Source organism: Cebidichthys violaceus, unplaced genomic scaffold, assembly GCF_023349555.1.
Source record: "Cebidichthys violaceus isolate CVI_PGR_0920_01 unplaced genomic scaffold, fCebVio1.0.p SCAF_41, whole genome shotgun sequence".
Lineage (NCBI taxonomy): Eukaryota > Metazoa > Chordata > Actinopteri > Perciformes > Stichaeidae > Cebidichthys > Cebidichthys violaceus.
The window spans coordinates 157,019-177,344 of NW_027176606.1; the positions used below are offsets into that span (position 1 = coordinate 157,019).

At 35.3% G+C, this 20,326-nt stretch overlaps 2 protein-coding genes across 3 annotated transcripts; one reads left to right on the top strand and one right to left on the bottom strand.

The window, feature by feature from the left end:
• The first annotated feature begins 31 nt into the window (after positions 1–31).
• Positions 32–3,049, top strand: LOC137885926 (E3 ubiquitin-protein ligase RNF19B-like). Its single transcript, XM_068728280.1, has 4 exons — positions 32–266; positions 1,340–1,544; positions 1,965–2,135; positions 2,246–3,049. Exons 2-4 carry the CDS (start codon positions 1,350–1,352, stop codon positions 2,699–2,701), a joined length of 822 nt encoding a protein of 273 aa, XP_068584381.1. The 5' UTR covers positions 32–266; positions 1,340–1,349; the 3' UTR covers positions 2,702–3,049.
• Positions 3,046–14,028, bottom strand: LOC137885924 (uncharacterized). 2 transcript variants are annotated; one of them, XM_068728275.1, is made up of 17 exons: positions 13,493–14,028; positions 12,698–12,822; positions 9,813–9,918; positions 9,495–9,604; positions 9,326–9,396; positions 9,118–9,243; positions 8,926–9,021; positions 8,664–8,789; positions 8,451–8,579; positions 8,289–8,326; positions 8,118–8,149; positions 7,350–7,427; positions 7,071–7,115; positions 5,165–5,575; positions 4,441–4,872; positions 4,096–4,206; positions 3,046–3,805 (listed from the first exon to the last, which is right to left on the bottom strand). In XM_068728275.1, exons 2-16 carry the CDS (start codon positions 12,795–12,797, stop codon positions 4,133–4,135), a joined length of 1,974 nt encoding a protein of 657 aa, XP_068584376.1. In that variant the 5' UTR covers positions 12,798–12,822; positions 13,493–14,028; the 3' UTR covers positions 3,046–3,805; positions 4,096–4,132. The 2 variants fall into 2 exon arrangements, with proteins under 2 accessions (XP_068584376.1, XP_068584377.1); XM_068728276.1 differs by having other exon boundaries at positions 9,813–9,854; positions 13,493–14,026.
• Positions 14,029–20,326: the final 6,298 nt, after the last annotated feature.

Sequence of the window (20,326 nt, forward strand, 5' to 3'; positions counted from 1 at the left end):
AGAGAGGTTGAAGGGGGGGGGGGGGGGGGTACTGCGACAGACAGAGAGACAGACACGGGGGTGAGAACACTTTGCAAACAACTCACACCAACGATCAGACACAGACTGTCCGACTTTACCCAAATCACTGGGTTTGATTTCCTCTAAATCCTCCTGCAGACTGTGTCGTTTCAGGCGTGGCTGTGTTGCTTCCGGTTGAGCAAAAATATTTAAAGAAAAGTCGTGAAAACAAAAAAGTTGATATAGAGACGAACTGCTCCTCCAAGGTAAGACACAACCTCCTCTTAAACATCTCCTGTTGATATGTGCCAGTTTAACTTCTGAATGTGTTATTCACAATGTGTCTCAATTAAAATGAACAATATGTTTGTGCAGAGACATCAGCAGCTTTCTGAAGGGGAAATACACGCATTGGCATGTCATTTACATATGCAGTGGTGTAAACTGTATTGACGCGTATTGATCCTTTATTTTTTTGTGCATAATGAACATGTTTTGAGCCTTTCAACATTCAAAGTATGAACTTAAATGTTCCTTTAACAAGCTGTTGTCACTACTGTGCTGTAAATACATTCATCAAGGAAACATTAAACCAGCTGGAAATCCCCTGAGGGCCCAACAGTGAGTCAAATTAGTTTATACCAGGTCAGTGATGCCGATAAAACATTTTGACAGCCGAGATTTCTTGTCAACAGAATGTTTTTCAAATCAGAAGGTATTAAACCAAACTACTAACTCATTCAAATCTGAACACACATGACACACACATGTATTTTTAGAGTCAGTGTGATTTGCTCTTCTCAGTGATGCCTTTATCTCCGATGTACATGACCAATTAATGCCCATAAATCATAAACATAATGTCCCTTATGACTCCAGAACTTATAAGAATGATCGCATTTATATGGTTTTTTTTCAGTATAAAAATAATCCAGTGCTGGTTATTTGTACACATTGCAAACAGGCACGACTAATACCTAATTCGGCATACTTTTAATGGTGCCAATATGCCAAAATGTAAACAAATAAAGGCCACAAAATACTCAAGTTGTAGCGCACAGTTACTCATACTTCCTGTTTACGTCCTTAAAAGCTCAAAATGTGAGCATGATAATGTCCCAAATCAACAAAGAACAACTTTTTTTACACCTTATATTGTAATATTATGTGAGCCATAGTAATATTTTGACATTAGGCTATTAAAGCTCATAATGTCCCATCGTCCTCATATATCAACCCGTGTCTCAGATCATAATGAAGTTATGATATCATGTCTGTACATTGGGATATAGTGTTAGTAACCATAGTGCCTGACCTTTTTTTTCTCTCCACTTTATAGGAGAATCAAAATGAGCATTCGGGGACAGGAACAGGTGGAGAAGAAGTACAACCCACATGACACCACCCTGAGGTTTGTCAACAGGAAGGACGACTTGGATCCAATGTGTGACGACGACGACGACCGTCTCAGGGCAGAGATGTCCTGCGGCCACGCGGTCACTCCTGACTCTCTCACTAATTGGTGCCGCAGCCAGCTGGACGAGGTATGTCACGTCTTTTCTTTTTATAAAAATTTTAATGAAAGCAATGTGATCAAACTGGGAAGGAGACAGTAGGTTTATAAAGACAGTTGGTAGCATCTTGCTTGTGTTTCACCAGTCAGACTGTGATGACAACAGCATGCAATGCAATATATCATCCTCAAAGAAACTGCACAGAAAAAGTTTACTGATTAAATTGTAGTACAGCACTAAGACAACAGCATTTCAATGAAAGAGCAAGCGACAAACTGTTTTGGTTGATCGTATAATTAAGTAAAATATCTTAGGAGCCCTGCAGTGTTGCTGATATTCCTTCATTTGTATTGTTTGTATATGCCTCTCTCTGTCCAGAACATGAGGTGAACATGCTTCCCGTTTTCTGACATCCTGAACCGCCTCTTCTTCTTCTTTTGTTGCTTTTAGGGTATTTACAAATTCAAATGCCCTGCACTGGTGGAGGATTACAAACTGTGCAATAAACTGTGGTCGTACCAAGAGGTGCGCAGGCTGGCTGATTTGTCCTTTGAGGAAATGCAGCACTTTGAAGATACTATGGCTCGCCTGGCTGCTGCAGAATACTGTGAAATTCAGACAGTAAGTGATCCAGGGTATTTTTGTTGTTTTGAATGTTGACTATGTTTGATTTGGATATTTAAAATGACATGAAGCGCATTGATTTTCAAATCTTCCTGTTCAATAATCAGTGCCCGCAGTGTAAAACCAGTGTGGAGAGGAAGGATCTCTCCAACCTGTGCGTCCAGTGCACCATGTGCACAGACGATCGGAAGAAGGCCTATAACTTCTGCTGGCAGTGTCAGAGGAAGTGGAAAGGTCCAGGCCCTCGATCTGACCGCTGCGACAACGACAGCTGCATCAACAGGGACCTGCAGCTCCTGCAGACGTGCAAGACCATCGGTCTGCCCGCGGTGAAGGGGGTCACCGGCTGCCCCTCTGTCCGAGTCTGTCCTACATGCGGCATGAAGGTGGAGCACAGCCAGCAGTACTGCAAAAATATCACCTGCCCCCGCTGCCACATTGAGTTTTGTTTCATCTGCCTGAAACTAAAGCGTAAATGTATTAAGACCAGTTCACCATACGAAATCTGTCCAAGTGGTGTGGCTCCTAGACAGACCTCTATCCCTGTGTGGAAGAGGAAATGAAAAAGAAACAGATGAACAATTTAATAGATTTTAGTTTAAGTGTATCAATATTACATTACTCTGTAAATATTAGTTGATATACACAAAATGTGACAAATACTCACGCTGTAACTCCAAAAGTTCTTGTGGAAGAACTCTGCCTCCTTCTGGATGGACTTGAACATGAACATGACGAGGAAGTCTGTTTTATTGTCCTGTGAATGCCAATCACTATGAAGCTACTGAAAAAGTTACTAGTAACAAATGATATACTGTACATACAAAGTTACATTTCTTGAAAAGACTTCACTTCAATTTCAGAATGTGTTCAGAAACCTTTTCATTACTCAATAAAATCATTCAAATCCATGCGCTGTCTTCATTTTTATTTTCTTTGTTTACATTTACAACGTTCTTACTATTATGCCACAACAAACTTTGGTTTCCAGTAAAGCTCCATTCCAGGAGCTATAATTAAAATAAAAGAAATATTTTAAATTTTCCAAAAATGTTAGTTTATATTTCAAATTCATTCAAACAGATATGATGCACATCAATGTCTTTAAAGGTTTAACATCAGCATCAAACAAAATAAAACACTCTCTGATCACTATGACGATGTATTAAAATCTACCACAACCTCACAACTAACTACATGCATGTACACCTGATTGAAACTGTATATATTTCTGTAATTTTGTGCTCCCAGTTTTTGGGTGTAAAATTTACATCTAATATATTGCAGTTCATTTTGTTTATATTTATTAAATTTATTACTAGAATATCATCACTGAAGATGTTTAATATTTTGTCACACGATGGTCAATCACATCATTTTCATCTGGTTTAATAAATGGAAGACAATTAAAAAACAAAGTTGATTCATAGTTCTAAAACAATTATTTTCTTGATAACGCTGATATCAGGTTATTGATAAGATTAGTTTTCATTTCTGAACCCATATAGGCAACAATAAGAGTAAAAAGACATCTCAAATTACGTTTCATTTCATTAAGGTTGTTCTGACAAAAATAAGTATGAATGACAAAACTAAACAAAGCAAAAGATGACAGATAGTTCATTTGGTCCAGTGTGCTCTCCGGCCGGGTCGAGGAGAATTCTCACCTGGTGGAAAAGTAAACCAGGAATTCATTTCTTCAGAATAACACATAGCAGAAACTGAAAGTCACAAAAACATGTATGTTATGTCTAGTTATGTGGAGGTTTGTGCAGCAGCACAATCAAAAGGACATATTTGTTTGGATGAAGTTGAAGGCTGAACTCCGACATTATGAGTTACCATACGCAGGTCAACTTTATGGCTAAATGACTCTTTCTTCCGATCTATTCCAAACTGCTCCTCACTTCTTAAACTTGTCGATTGTGTCTTCATTATCAGTGTCTATTTTTCTTACTTTTCTTTTGAGTTCCACCTCGTCACCTCTCAGTTCTTTAACGACGTCGTCGCCTCTTCTTCTTCTTCTTCTTCCTCCTCTCCCGTCGCATCTCCTGGATCGGCTCTGTGGCTTTGAAGAAAGTTAATATATTCAGTGATGATCCGTATCCGGGTCAACGTAACGTAGCCTTGAAAATGACACCGTAGTGTTTTTGTATACTGCATGTGGATCATTTAAAGCACTTTTGCACAATGTATCAAATTATAAAAATATAAATCACATGGAGCCAGTAAAGCGGACACGTTTGTAGCTGCTGCCATAAACACACAGTGATTCCCTCCATAAATGGTGGAGTCTTATTACCTGTTTGTTTGGGCTTCTCTGTCTCTTCATCCAGATCTTGTCCTCTGGAGTCTGACTCTTCTTCATCATTTACAGGAGCATCATCTACTTCAGGTTGCTTCAAGTCTCCTAACTTGCTGTTTGTGTTTTCTTGTGTGATTCTGGAATGTGCACCGTCTCCATTTGTAAGAAGATGTTCCTGTACCTCTTCATGTCCACTGCTTTCTATTTCACACTGTTTTGCACAATTCTCACTCGCTGTCATGTTTGTCTCATTACTTGTTTCTCCAACTGACTTGTCATTCTTAATTGTGTCTGCATCAGCCTCCTCCCCTATTTTCAAACCTGTTCCCATCAGTCCTTCTTCGGTTTGTCTGATTTTTGTCTCCTCTTCATCATCAGCTTCCCTTTTCTCTCTTTCTCTCCTCTCGTCGGGCTCCTGACACTCTGTAGCTTTGAGGTGGAAGAACAGTTATATAATCGGTTATTATCTGTATCAGAATCAATAATAAAAAGGACAAAATATTTTCAGGATTTACACCCTGAAACAAGTCTATCAACACATGCTCCCAATGTAGCCTTACAATATATACCCAAGTATTCTTTGTATACTGTATATGGCTCATCATGTTTACATCATGTATCTAATTAAGTAAAATCACATGAAGCAAGTAAAGCGGACACTTTTGTAGCTGCTGCCATAAACACACAGTGATTCCCTCCATAAATGGTGGAGTCTTATTACCTGTTTGTTTGGGCTTCTCTGTCTCTTCATCCAGATCTTGTCCTCTGGAGTCTGACTCTTCTTCATCATTTACAGGAGCATCATCTACTTCAGGTTGCTTCAACTCTCCTAACTTGTTGTTTGTGTTTTCTTGTGTGATTCTGGAATGTGCACCGTCTCCATTTGTAAGAAGATGTTCCTGTACCTCTTCATGTCCACTGCTTTCTACTTCACACTGTTTTGCACAGTTCTCACTCGCTGTCATGTTTGTCTCATTACTTGTTTCTCCAACTGACTTGTCATTCTTAATTGTGTCTGCATCAGCCTCCTCCCCTGTTTTCAAACCTGTTCCCATCAGTCCTTCTTCGGTTTGTCTGATTTTTGTCTCCTCTTCATCATCAGCAGTTATACCGTTATATAATCGGTTATTATCTGTATCAGAATCAATAATGAAAAGGACAAAAAAATGTCATGATTTACACCCTGAAACAAGTCTAGATATCATCACATGCTCTTAATGTAGCCTTAGAATATATACCCAAGTATTCTTTGTATACTGTATATGGCTCATCATGTATCTAACTAAGTAAAATCACATGGAGCCAATGAAAGTGGTTATTTTTGTAGATACTGCCATAAAAACACACTGTCTGACCTTCTGAATTGGCTTTGAAGTGAAGAAAAAAGTTATACATTTAACAATGATGTGTTATATTGTTTTAGGATCTTACCTCTATACATGAACAAATATACGGTCCTTGAACTGGGGATTTATTATTTGCATAGAACAAAAAGGTGACAATATACATTCAACATTGCTGGATAGATAATGTATCTTGGATTATTATCAATTAAAATGTAATAAAATACATTTCATCAAACATAATTATAAACTTGAGGTTTTTTCAAATGGCTGCTCAACAAAAACAACAGTAAAAATGTTAATGATTTTTCTATTTACATGTGGAAATTTGTGCCTTATGTCCAACAAAATGTAGTAATGTCACAATTGAACAATTGGTCCCCAAAACCGAAATCTGAATGAATAAAACTTTAGGGGGAAAGTCTGAAAGATACCTGAATTTAGCCATTTTAATGTAAAAGTTATTTATTTGTTATATTATTTTATTTTTCCTCTAAGATTTAAAGGAGCGTCACCTTGTTTCATTTCATTCAATTCTTCCAACTTGTGGCTGAGATACAATGTCTGATGTCCAACAAAATATTGTCAAGATTGAACAATTGGTCTTTTATTAAGCAAAAACAAAATCTGAAGGAATAAAACATTTAAAATAATAATAATAATAATTTTCTTAGCTTAGAGTTCTTAATTTGTCATTTAATTTGTATCCAAGCTTTAAAAAGGAGCATCTTTTTCTTTATTTATATAATTCTTCAAACTTCGCTTCTGATTTTTTGTGTGATGCTGGACTGATTACTGTCTTCATATAAAGACAGATTTTCTTGTGTCCAAAAGCGTCTCCAAAATCTCCACTTTTGTGCAGCATCTGATTACAAACATAAATGATTTACTGTCAAAGATTTGGAAACATTTGGTAAACTTAAGAAAGGCGAACGTAAAAATTTAAAAATGATCAAGAAACTTAAAGAATTGTTTTATGGTAATTGTATAATATTAGGTCAAAATACATGGTCTCTTATTGTGCAAAAATATTTTTTCAAAAAGGTTTTCACAGGATATTTTATAGTGTACTGCTGTCCATCTTTAGCTTTTTATTTAGTTTCTTCTTAAAATCTCCTGAATGTTTTTCAACAGGCATCTGGGACACTGTAGAAGTGCAATAAAAGTGATACACAGTCATGATTTGTATCCCGGACTCAGACGGGTGAAAAAAATAAGTTAATATTTAAGTGATATACATTTTCACCTCACATGTCACATTTCAGAGAAGTGAGCATTACTTACGAAACCAGGACCAATTCATAGGATTTAACCAGCTCTGTGCAGCATCTGATTACAAACATAAATGATTTACTGTCAAAGATTTGGAAACATTTGGTTGAATGAAATAAGAAAGGTGAACGTAAAAATGTAAAGAATTGTTTTATGGTAATTATATAACATTAGGTCAAAATACATGGTCTCTTATTGTACAAAATCTAATTTTAGCCAAATCTATTTTTTCAAAGAGTTTTTCACAGGATATTTCACATTTAACACATTTCAGAGAAGAGCATTACTTACGCAAAAAGGACCGAAAAAATGAACTGATAAAGATCCACAATCCCCACGTTTGTGCAGCAGGTGCAGCATCTGCAGCATCTGATTTCAAACAAAAATGATTTACTGTGAATGTATAACATGAGGTCAAAAGAGCAAAAGCAAATTTGAACCAAAAATATTGAAAGTTAGAGCCGAATTTATAGTGTGGTGCTGTCCATCTTTAATTATTTACTGTCAAAGATTTGGAAACATTTGGTTGAATGAAATAAGACAGTTTGGTTATTAGCAGTAGTATCTACTATTAACTACAATACAATTATGAACATCAATATGATTATTATCATAGATTAATATTCTTTGACCTCGTTAAATGTGCATGTGGCACCTATTCACCTCAATGATACATGTATTAACTTTAAAGCAAGATTTCTGCTCACATTTAAATCATATCCCATATATCTGTGTTCTATGAGAGAATATGTTTTTTTCTGCATTACCCTTTTCTCCTCCTGTCTGATGCTTTGATGCTTAATCTCTTTTCGTCTGTACCTCATCCTTTTTATTCTGTTCTTTTTCCCCTCATCTGATCATTATCAGCATCCATTTCTCCCATTTCTTTGTGTTCTACATTGACTCGTTTCAGATCATCCAGTTTACTGATTTCATCCCGTTTGTTTGCAATGCATTGTGGGTCAGACCTTCTGAATAGGCTTTCAAGTGAAGCCATTTCATAATAGGAATAAGCAATGATCTGTGAATATTAGAGCCTGAATGGTTTTGTAATCCTACCTCTGTACATGAGCAGATAAACAGTCGTGGAGCTGGTGAACAATAATGTTAAAGTTATTGTTTGCATAGAACAACAGAAAGAGGACAACATACAGTCAACACTCTGGATAATGTAATATATCTTGGATTATTATTAATACAATTAAATAAAATGTCTTTTATCAAACGTACTTGTAAGAGTTGGTTTCTGCAAATGGCTGTTCTTCAACCTGCACCATTCAGCAAAAACAATTTCAACAAATTTACATTTAATGTCTGATCTTTCTGTTATGGTACGTTCTGGTAGGTTTTAAATGTGTCCTAATGACATAAATGAAGTAAAATCCAACTCACCTTGTAGACGTCAGCGTCATTAAACTTGTACCAGGTTCTGTCCTCATTGGACAGGATGGTGGCCGTGTAATGTCCACCTGTCAGACTGCCAATGTGATTCACCATCGCATACAGTTCATACTTCTTGTTCTGCAATGAAGAACACAGTCAGGTACATAGAAATAATATAAAATCCATTAAAAAGGGTTAACATTTAAAGTATCTTCTCCTTACATTTCTCTGTAATTCACGTGACACATCCACACAGCGGTGTGATTTAAAATATGTCCCGGTGTTGTCGTCATCAAATCTCTTGAGGAGAAGAATCAAAATCTGAGGAAATACCTCCATCTCACACCCCTAAATGAAACAAGAAAGATTATTAAACATCCTTTTAGATCTCAGTAAGGTAAACAAACATAACATTTTCATTTGATTCCTGTATTAAATTTGGTTCACTTACAGTTTGTGTTTTAATTTTAGGGTCAAAACTCACAGTTTCTGCCTCTGTTTTCTCTTCACAGTCGTTGCAGTACACCATGTTTCCTCCTTTGAATGATTTAGACTGGAAAATCCTTTCAAAGCTGCTTTCCTGTAAAAACACAAATGTTGTAATGAATTCCAAATTAGATTAAGGTGCTCACATCACTTAAAGTTATCAGTAGAACTCTGAACGTTGGCTGCTCACCACGCTGTAGGATGAGTCATGGGAATCATTCAGTGACAGTGGAAGAGTCCAGAATGAATTTGTCTCTTCAATGATTTTGTGGCCTTTGGAGCATTTAGTTGTGCGTTTCAGAGCTCCTTTGAAAACCTTGATATAAAAATATCACATAAATCACATCTTTCTTATTAGTTCACCTGTAAATACCTTCACAGAGTTCATCAGTGCTCACCTTAGAGGCCTCTGGGCTGATCTCACGTAAAATCATCTCCAGGATTTCAGCTGCATCCCGTTGTTTATAAACTGAAAAAGCAAACATAAATATAATTTGAATTTATTCATTTCATCAAAACATCTTTAATTTATCTCTGATAATCAGGTTTTATTACAGTCCATCTTACCATTTTGGATCCTGAATGCTGCTGTGATCGTTTTTGTTCCACATGTTTCTTTCTTCAGGTCTTCAAAGATTTTTCTCAGATGAAGATCCGTTTGTTTGGTTGGATCCAACCTTATTGGAGAGAGTAGTTTCTCAGTGAATAGTGACTGTCTGCCATCTGTGTTAATATGCTCACTGATGGAGTTTTGTAAGTTTGAAACACCCACATTCTCCCAAATGAAACAATGTTTCACGTTATTAGTTTACATCATGTTTTGTCACATTTGAATGTCTCTCCTTGTACTTCTATTGTCTACAGATGAAAGCAGCTGTTTCAAACCTGTGGTGGATCTCTGTTGTCATGGAGAGAACCTGCAGGACACTGTTGAGGTAACATGTGGCGCCCTGATTATACAGACCATAATGACGTCTCTGTGTCAGAGTCACTTAAAGAAAGAAAAACACAGTGTGATTAGGTCATCACTATTCATTTATAATACATTATTTAATTATAGCTGATCATTTGAAAAAAAGTGTTCATATTTGATGGCATACAGTATATTATTGTTATTGAGCTCATCAATGTGATTTATAATAGACACACACTGATTCTTTCCATAGTGACAGTCGGCCACATCTTCATGTAGGTGAAGAAAGATTATGAGGTAATCACCTGACCAGTAACATCTTAGAGAATAGTGAAACACTTCATTGCTCCGTATATATTGTTCTTTATGCAGCAGATGTAATGTCTGATGTTCAACAAATAATACAAAATAAACTGTTAATAAACTGTTAATTACGATCAAGATAGAACAATTGGCTCCTTACTGTGCAAAATCTAAAAGAACAAAACTCTTTTTAAGAAACTCTAATAGTATTAGTACTAATAATTTCTCTCTCTCTCTCTCTCTCTCTCTCTCTCTCTCTCTCTCTCTCTCTCTCTCTCTCTCTCTCTCTCTCTCTCTCTCTCTCTCTCTCTCTCTCTCTCTCTCTCTCTCTCTCTCTCTCTCTCTCTCTCTCTCTCTCTCTCTCTATATATATAGTATTTAATAGAATAATTATATCTTTATTTGTAGTAGTTTTTATGTCTCAGCCTAAAGTACTTTATTTATTTTTTTCTCTAAGATTAAAAGGAGCATCATCTTCTTGAATTTCATTCAATTCTTCAACTTGTCGCTTATGATTTCTTGTGTGATACTAGACTAACGTCTCCATTCATGGACTGATACCTTAATGTCATGACTTGTTTCTTCTATCACGTCTAAATGATCACTTCTCTGTGTTTATATCACAAAGACCCTTCAATAAGCTTGTCTCTTATTTCTAAACTCTAAACTTAACGTTGACCTTTTTTATATCGTGCATGTCTTCTCCTTAACTCTGAGGGATAGTCACATTTTATTCTTATCGATACATTAACTTTTCCACCTCAGCCCAGCATAGAAACTCTTTGGTGATTCTGCATCATGTTTTCTCTACTAGAAGGGCTCCCAGGGGTTCTCAACCTTTTGAAACTCAAATTCCGGGGACCAGCTTCCTAAATAAATGAAAAAAAAACATGACCAAAAAAGGAGGAAAATAAACTGAGCTGTAATTATGTGTTATGCCACCGTCAGCTGTAATGATCAAAATAAATATTCTGCTCACCCTACCAATCCCTTCCTGCCATTATGAATGACAATGTGATGTATTTAGGGTCATTCCTCTCCACACTCTTTGGAGCTTTTACTGCCATTTCATTTAATCCATTTTGTGTAACTGCATCTGTGGGAACATTAGCTAACTGTGGCAAAACCTGTTGGTCTCTACCAGATGTGTCATTATTTCAAAACTAGTCTTTGAAATGAATGCTTTGTTTCAATTAGTTTTTATTTATTTATGTGAATTCTTGAGTACATTTAGATTTAGATTTGTTACAAATATATGTATTTAATCTAATCTAACCATTTGACAGTACCTCCACTGACCACTAGATGGTGTAGCTGCCCTAGAGGTCACTTCATCACGTTCTCTTGCACATTGTGCAACCATAAAGAGCACTTAATCATGTTTTATCTACCATAGGGGCTTCCAAGAGGGAAACAAATAAACGTCAACATCGGGGCACAGAGAGGGGTAACCAGCCCTTGAGTCCACCACTGTCTGCGCAGTAGCAATATCAATAGCAGTAAGCAAAAATATTAACATTTTCATTATCATCACCAAAACAAGTCTAAATGTCATCATAACTGAGTAATGTGTCTTTGGAAAAAGATACTTTGATATTCCTGGGTTGTTGTATATTCCCCGTCAAAATCTCAAATCCTCATTATATTAAACATCAGAAGGATGATCAATGATTCATTCATTGCACTACATGTTGAAGCTGACCTCACAAAGTGCTGCACAATTCAGGATAAAATGAAACGATCATTAATAGGAAGAAATATATTAAAATTAAAATAATTATTTAATTCTTCACTCATAATTTACAATAGTTTATAAATGCACCTTTGACATTTTACAGAAGCAAAAATAATAACACTATCAGTGAAACTGGCAAACAACCTCCCCCCCCCCCCATCTCCCAACATTTATTAAATCTAATCCTGATCGTATCACCCGCAGCTATCTCTAGACACTGTGTATACGCTGGTCTGAAGTCTGCCGATAGTGACCCATTCTCACTGTACATTCTTCCTTTAGCCTACAAATACCAGTTTCCATGTAGGAAAAGGGGCACACGTGGCTTTTATGCGTACACATCGCTTACATATACAGTATATATATATATATATATATATATATATATATATATATATATATATATATATATATATATATATATATATATATACAGTATATATATATATATATATACACAGTATATATATATATACAGTATATATATATATATATATATATATATATATATATATATATATATATATATATATATATATACAGTATATATATATATATATATATATATATATATATATATATATATATATATACACACAGTATATATATATACAGTATATATATATATATATATATATATATATATATATATATGCACATGGTCTCTTGTTGAGCAAAAACTTATTTCATCCAACAATAATTAAAATTGTAGCCTACCTCATAATGCTGTCCATATTTAGCTTATAATTGTGTTAACTTTTTACATACCCACCCAATGATGTAGAGTACTTCATTAAACCGTATCTTCTTCTTTATTACCTGTTTGTCTGCTCTTTTCTCTATTCGTCTTCTTATCTCGCCATCCTGTACTGGATTTAGTAGAAGAACGTTCTTCCATCCCTTTATTTTCTTCAAACATGTCGTTTTTGCCTTCATGTGTTATGCTGAAATGGATAGTGCGTTAATTTTTACTCATATTTCACTGTGCCTTTACATTTCTATGTCATTTCACACACGGTTTCAGTCATGACCTGTCGCGCTGACTGATTTTCTTGTGGAGGTTATAAAACGTCTTAGTTTCGTTGCTTTCAACAGTCAGCTGTCTGCCCTCTTTACATCGCTACTTGTCATTTCACACACTGTTTCACAGTTGTATGTCATGACCTTTCGCGCTGACTGATTTGTTTAAAAATGTGATCCATTTGATCCTCAATACACATTGTATGACATTGTATGACTAAGTGATGCTTACCGGGGTCTGGCCATCATGTAATGAAACCAGTAACGTGGAGTGGAGGCTATAAAACACAAGTCTTACTCTTGTTTCACAACACAGCTGTCTGCCCTCTGGATTAGCAACATGATGATGTTATGAAAATACAGAAAATAGAGTTCAAAAAAGAAAAGAGGCTCCACCAAAAACTTTGTTTTGCGATCCTATAGAATCCAAAACTTGGATAATCTTACAATTATTTTTTTGGATTGGAGCTTAAAAGTCTTCAATCAGGGGATTTCATGATTTTCATTCATTCATTTGATGTTAACTTCCAAGATTCCAACACACTTTCCACACCAAACGTTAACAGGAACAGAGAGATGAGTTGAGTTATTTACCGTGTTCATAACGTTGCTTGTGGCAGATCATCGGCTCCAACAGTCCAGTCCGAAGACATCAGGGATGATGATCCAATAATGTTTGAATGAAACTTGAAACTAATAAAGCTGTTGTGTACTGGCGTCTTCCTGTGCTTACAAATTAACGAGACACCTGCGACGCAATTTAAGTCAGGTGAGTCAAGGCTTCAAAATAAAACCACCAATAGAAGAACACAAAATAAAACTCTGGAGAATTAAGAGCAACAGTAATACAGCATGTATTGCGACTGTACCATGATCATTTATCACCAGGGATTAATTAATTAAGTACTTAAGAAAGTAGTTTGTACTTACTAAGTATCTATATAATGTATTTTGAAGTGGCCATTACAGTGGCCATAACTAAGACTATATATCATTGAACTAAACATCCAGAAACACGTTACAAAAAAGCCTCATAATCATTGTTCAGATCGTCTTTATCAATTCCCTTTTTAAAAGGTGTCAAATGTGAGTTCACAGGCGATTACTGTTTTCATCAGACATGACCTTACTTTTAACAGTTGACTTAGTGTACAGGTAAACTAAAATAAAATAATGTAGTAGGCTACAACATGATCCTTATTCCTTATTGGCTTTAACCCTATCTGACCAAATAAGGCTGAAAGGAATCAACTCAAAATAGCAACCTGTACTTTCTGGCTGTTATAAAACAATGAATGTGTGTGTAACTGCTGAATCCTGCTAAAGTCAGAACCGAAAGGAGCCACGGTGACCGTTATACCCACTCTGACGTGCGAGGAGGTTCAGGATGTCAAGTCATAAAGATAAGAAAACCTTGATGTGTCTTAACTTCTTGAGATACGCATGGACGTACCTGATACAGTACAGTACAATAAGATGAGTCGTAAACGCACCTTTTTTAATATCTTGACAAATTAGGACACAGGCTGACACGCACGCGGCATCTCAATATCAGTAGGTTGGGCTGTCCTGCGCGTGCGCATCACTGTTTAGCATTAACAACTGACCTATTGAAGACGTGTTCTGTAGTTAAATCTGAAATCTGACACTTGAAACGATACTAGTCAAGTCAAAGTTTATTATAGCCCAATATCACAAAGCATGCCTCAAGGTGCTGTACATGTAATAAAAAACAGCAATGAGGAACATTAGCAAAAAACACAATAGATAAAGTAAAGCTTTACAAACGGAAAACTAGACACACAAAATTCAATAAAAACAGAAGTAGCATTAGCATAAAATAAAAAGATGTACACAATTTTAAATTGTATAACCATTACGTATTATATAAATTATATACATACATATACAATGTATTTATTAGTATTTTAGGGCAGACTAAGTCAGGTTGAAGGCTTGTGTTTTGAGATTTTTAATGAGTAGACTGAGGTAGTCTCTTGACTTTGGGTAGGAAGACGAAGAAGGGGGACTTGGTAAGAGAAGGTCCTACCATCTTCTAGGATGAAGGTATATATTATATGTATATTATATTATATATAAGAGAAGGTCCTACCACCTTCTAGGATGAAGGTATATAGTATATGTATATTATTATATTATATAAGAGAAGGTCCTACCACCTTCTAGGATGAAGGTATATATTATATGTATATTATTATATTATATATAAGAAGAAGGCCCTACCATCTTCTAGGATGAGGTATATATTATATGTATATTATATTATATATAAGAGAAAGGCCCTACCACCTTCTAGGATGAAGGTATATAGTATATGTATATTATTATATTATATATAAGAGAAGGTCCTACCACCTTCTAGGATGAAGGTATATATTATATGTATATTATTATATTATATATAAGAGAAGGCCCTACCATCTTCTAGGATGAAGGTATATATTATATGTATATTATTATATTATATATAAGAGAAGATCCTACCATCTTCTAGGATGAAGGTATATATTATATGTATATTTATATTATATATAAGAGAAGGTCCTACCATCTTCTAGGATGAAGGTATATATTATATGTATATTATATTATATATAAGAGAAGGTCCTACCACCTTCTAGGATGAAGGTATATATTATATGTATATTATTATATTATATATAAGAGAAGGCCCTACCATCTTCTAGGATGAAGGTATATATTATATGTATATTATTATATTATATATAAGAGAAGGTCCTACCATCTTCTAGGATGAAGGTATATATTATATGTATATTATTATATTATATATAAGAGAAGGTCCTACCATCTTCTAGGATGAAGGTATATATTATATGTATATTATTATATTATATATAAGAGAAGGTCCTACCATCTTCTAGGATGAAGGTATATATTATATGTATATTATTATATTATATATAAGAGAAGGTCCTACCATCTTCTAGGATGAAGGTATATATTATATGTATATTATTATATTATATATAAGAGAAGGTCCTACCATCTTCTAGGATGAAGGTATATATTATATGTATATTATTATATTATATATAAGAGAAGGTCCTACCATCTTCTAGGATGAAGGTATATATTATATGTATATTATTATATTATATATAAGAGAAGGCCCTACCATCTTCTAGGATGAAGGTATATATTATATGTATATTATATTATATATAAGAGAAGGCCCTACCATCTTCTAGGATGAAGGTATATATTATATGTATATTATTATATTATATATAAGAGAAGGCCCTACCATCTTCTAGGATGAAGGTATATATTATATGTATATTATCATATTATATATAAGAGAAGGCCCTACCATCTTCTAGGATGAAGGTATATATTATATGTATATTATTATATTATATATAAGAGAAGGCCCTACCATCTTCTAGGATGAAGGTATATATTATATGTATATTATCATATTATATATAAGAGAAGGCCCTACCATCTTCTAGGATGAAGGTATATATTATATGTATATTATATTATATATAAGAGAAGGCCCTACCATCTTCTAGGATGAACAGGATATTTTACATTTAAACCTGCAACAAGCTCAGCTGCTGCTGATTCGGTTTAAAACTAAAAAGAAAACAGAGGCCTATATGGACATGTATTGTGTTTCATTCAACATGTTAAGGATGTAGATAGATGTCCATCCGCTCTGTCTTATTTGTCTGTCTTCAGAATGTGCCAATCTGTCAGTAGTGGTCGAACAAGTATTACAATGTAAAAGTAGCAATACCATTGTATAAAAAAAAGTCCTGCCTCAAAGTACAGAAGTATTAGCAACGAAATTTACCTAACGTATCAAAAGTAAAAGTACTGATAATGCAGAGTGGCTAGGTTGGAGGTTTGATCCTTGGCTGGTCCGTGTCCTGTGTCGAAGTGTCCCTGAGCAAGACACTGAACCCCTACCTGCTCCCCGGGCGCCTGTCATGGGCAGCCCACTGCTCCCAATATACAGGGATGGGAAAAATGTCATAAAGAAATATATGCTCAGAATCAGAATCAGAAATGGTTCATTGCCAAGTACATTACACAAGGTCCTGGGTGATTGGTGCATAATAATGAACACAGTGCAATAAAACACAATTTTCTGATAATGCAGAGTGGCTACAGTGTAATATTGGATTATTGGATTATATTGGATATTATTGTTGTATAAATATGTAAGCGTACTTTAATGTTGTTGGTCAAGGTTGAGCTAATTTGAACAACTTTATATACTTTTTGGATTCTAATCTTATTTTTAAACTGATGTTTTGTATGACAAATCTTGATTTGAAAAGTAAAGCTTTGAAATATATGCTGTGCAATAAAAAGTACAATATTACTCTCTGATTTGAGGTGGAGTAGAAATATAAAGTCCCATAACATGGAAACACTCAAGTAAAGTAAAAGCACCTTAAAATTGTACTTAAACTACAGTACTTAAAGTAAATTTGTGGATGTACAGACCTCACTCTCACCACTGGAGCTCGGGAGGAAGTGGAGACAATGTGATGCAGTGACCTCTGAATGCCACTCCAGTGGAGAAAACACAGGCACTGCCATCAGACGCCCAACATGCATTTCACCCCGCTGCCTTTCAGACAGCCTCAGTCTGTCATGTTTTAGCTCCGCTAAACTTTTAGCTGAGGTGAAGGCACACAGTCACTTCAGGATATTGAGGTAAATATATCCTATTAATTGGCCACTGCTTACTTCACCGTAGGTTGTATCATTAGTGTTATATATTAAGATTTGTTATACATTTATATATAATAGAAGTATCACAACAAACACAAAACAATGAGACAAATCAATAGAGGGTCCTCCTTGATGTTGGCCGAGGTCCTGCAGGGTTGTGGAGAATTCTCATCTGGTGGGAAAGTAAGCGAGAAATATTCTTCAGATAAAAACAAAGTGTAATAACAGAAATGCATTAAAAAGAGCAAGATCTGAGTTTTGGAGGTGAGTGCAGCAAAGTAAGTGGATATATGTTCAACAAAATGACAGATCTCGAAAAAAGTGTATTTTCAAGAAATAATTAGGACAGATGGTCAGAGCTGAAAATCATCTTAATGGTCCAAAACTAATTCTGATTAATACCTGCTTTTGTTTATTTAGTTTGGACTCTTCCAAGTCACTGTCATGTTTGACATTGGGTTGGAGACTTTCTTTTCTTGTCAGATTTGCCCTTGTCCCTTCATTAGCAGTGTCTCTGGCATTTCTTTTTGGTTCCCCCTTATCTCTCCTCCATTCACTCCCATTTCTGGTTTGCTTCGCATCGTCTTCTCCTGAGGCTTTGAGTTGAGGAGACATAATATATTCATTAAGGATCTGTTCATATGTAGACTAAATAGTAAATCATGTTTTCTTTATGTTCTTACCTCTGTACATGAGCAGATATGCAGTGCTAGGAACAATCATTAATGAAAAAAATGTGTTGTGGTAGAAAACAAAAAGTAAATATTCAGTAAACACATTAAACAAATGCAATATATTTACAACATATTTCAGACGTAATCAAATGTGATTGATCAAACATACTTGTAAGTCTTTTTTGCAAATGATTTTCCTTCTGCCTACAACATTGAGAAGAACATTTCAACAAACTGAAATTGAATACTGATCGTATTTGATATGTTTTGAAAATGTACCATGTGTTCAAAATAATCACCTTGTAGACGTGAGCGTCATCAAACTCGTACCAGGTTCTGTCCTCTTTGGACAGGATGGTGGCCGTGTAATGTCCACCTCTTAGGCTGCCAATGTGATTCACCACTGCATACAGTTTGAACTTTTTCTTCTACAAAGAAGAACACTTAAAGAGGTTCATGTTATCCAGTGCAGGTGTTGCTACTTTGTTTGAGAAGCCAACATTTATGAGTGACCCTTTGCCGTGTTTTAAGAGGAAACAATGGACTGAATATGCATTGTATTTTATTGGAGCCATGTTATACCTAAATTTTACACATGACTGCACGATTCGTCTTTGCAAAGTATCTTCTCCTTACCTTTGTCTTTAATTCACGTGACACATCCACACAGCGGTTTGTTTTGAAATGTCTCCTGGCACTGTCGTCAAAGTCAAATCTCTTGAGGAGAAGAGTCAAAATCTGAGGAAATACCACTATCTCACACCCCTAAATGATACAAGAAAGATTATTAAACACCACAGACTTTGTTCAACAGACCATATTGTAAACAAACTTACAAAGTGTTCATGTGATTGCATTAAACATATTTTACCAGCTTACAGTCAGACTTTAAAATTCAAGGTCAAACTCACAAAAAAAGAGAATTCTATTTCTCATCTAATCATGTACATAAACTAAAGGAATAAAACAAAATCATATGGGCTAAGTCCTCATCAATGAATGAGTGGAGAAACCTAACGACTGCAGGTGCTTCCGTAAAGCACCAATTATTTGAGTGGACCTATGAAAATGATCTGAATCATACGTTCTTCATAGAAACCAGGTCTCAACACAAGTGAGCACCTAGACGTTAGACATCGTTCTCCACCACGTTCATCAAAACACCAAATGAGGGAATATCTGTTGTAAAAAAGGTGTGATCATTATACTACAATTCTACATTTCCAAGTAAAAACAACACAGATTCTTAGATTTCTTATAGTTAAAAGTGTGATTCTTGGGTGATTGTAGCCAGTGCAGAAGGTGTGATAGTGGAGTGTCTGTCTGTGTGGGAGGCCGCTGAGTTTCTACTGAGGTACTACTATTCTGTTACTATACCTTTGGAGATAAATATTGAATTAGCAGACATTTATTTCGATTGAAATCTTCGCGATTGCCACTTGAATGATTTTAAATGCTTATGTTAGCACTTTAGTTTTTGATACTGATCATTTAGTTCCTCCAACATAACTGTTGTTTTCTTATTACACAAAACAATTGATAGATAATATGAGTAGATGTTGCGATAGAAAATTGACAAAGTGTTTGTTTAACTGCTGAATCATGCTAAAGTCAAAACCGAAAGGAGCCACGGTGACCGTCATACCCACTGACATATCCAGGACGTTCAGGCTGTCAAGTCATAAAGATAAGAAAACCTTGATGTGTCTTAACTTCTTGAGATACGCAGGGACGTACCTGATACAGTAAGACGAGTCTCAGTGTGTGTGTGGGGGGGCTCTTTTCAAGAAAACACTGCAGGCAAAAAGCCTTCAGGAAGCATAAAATCTATTGCTAGTCAATGCTGTCGTTTTTTTATTTATTCGTTTAATAATAACAAAGTTAGTCTGTTATTTAATTACCCTCTAAATGTGTTTACTTAGGCATCCTTCTTTCATATTACATTTATATTCACATCATATTTTGAAAGAAAATAACACTAAACTAACAATAACACATGAAAAAATGACCAACAATGGAG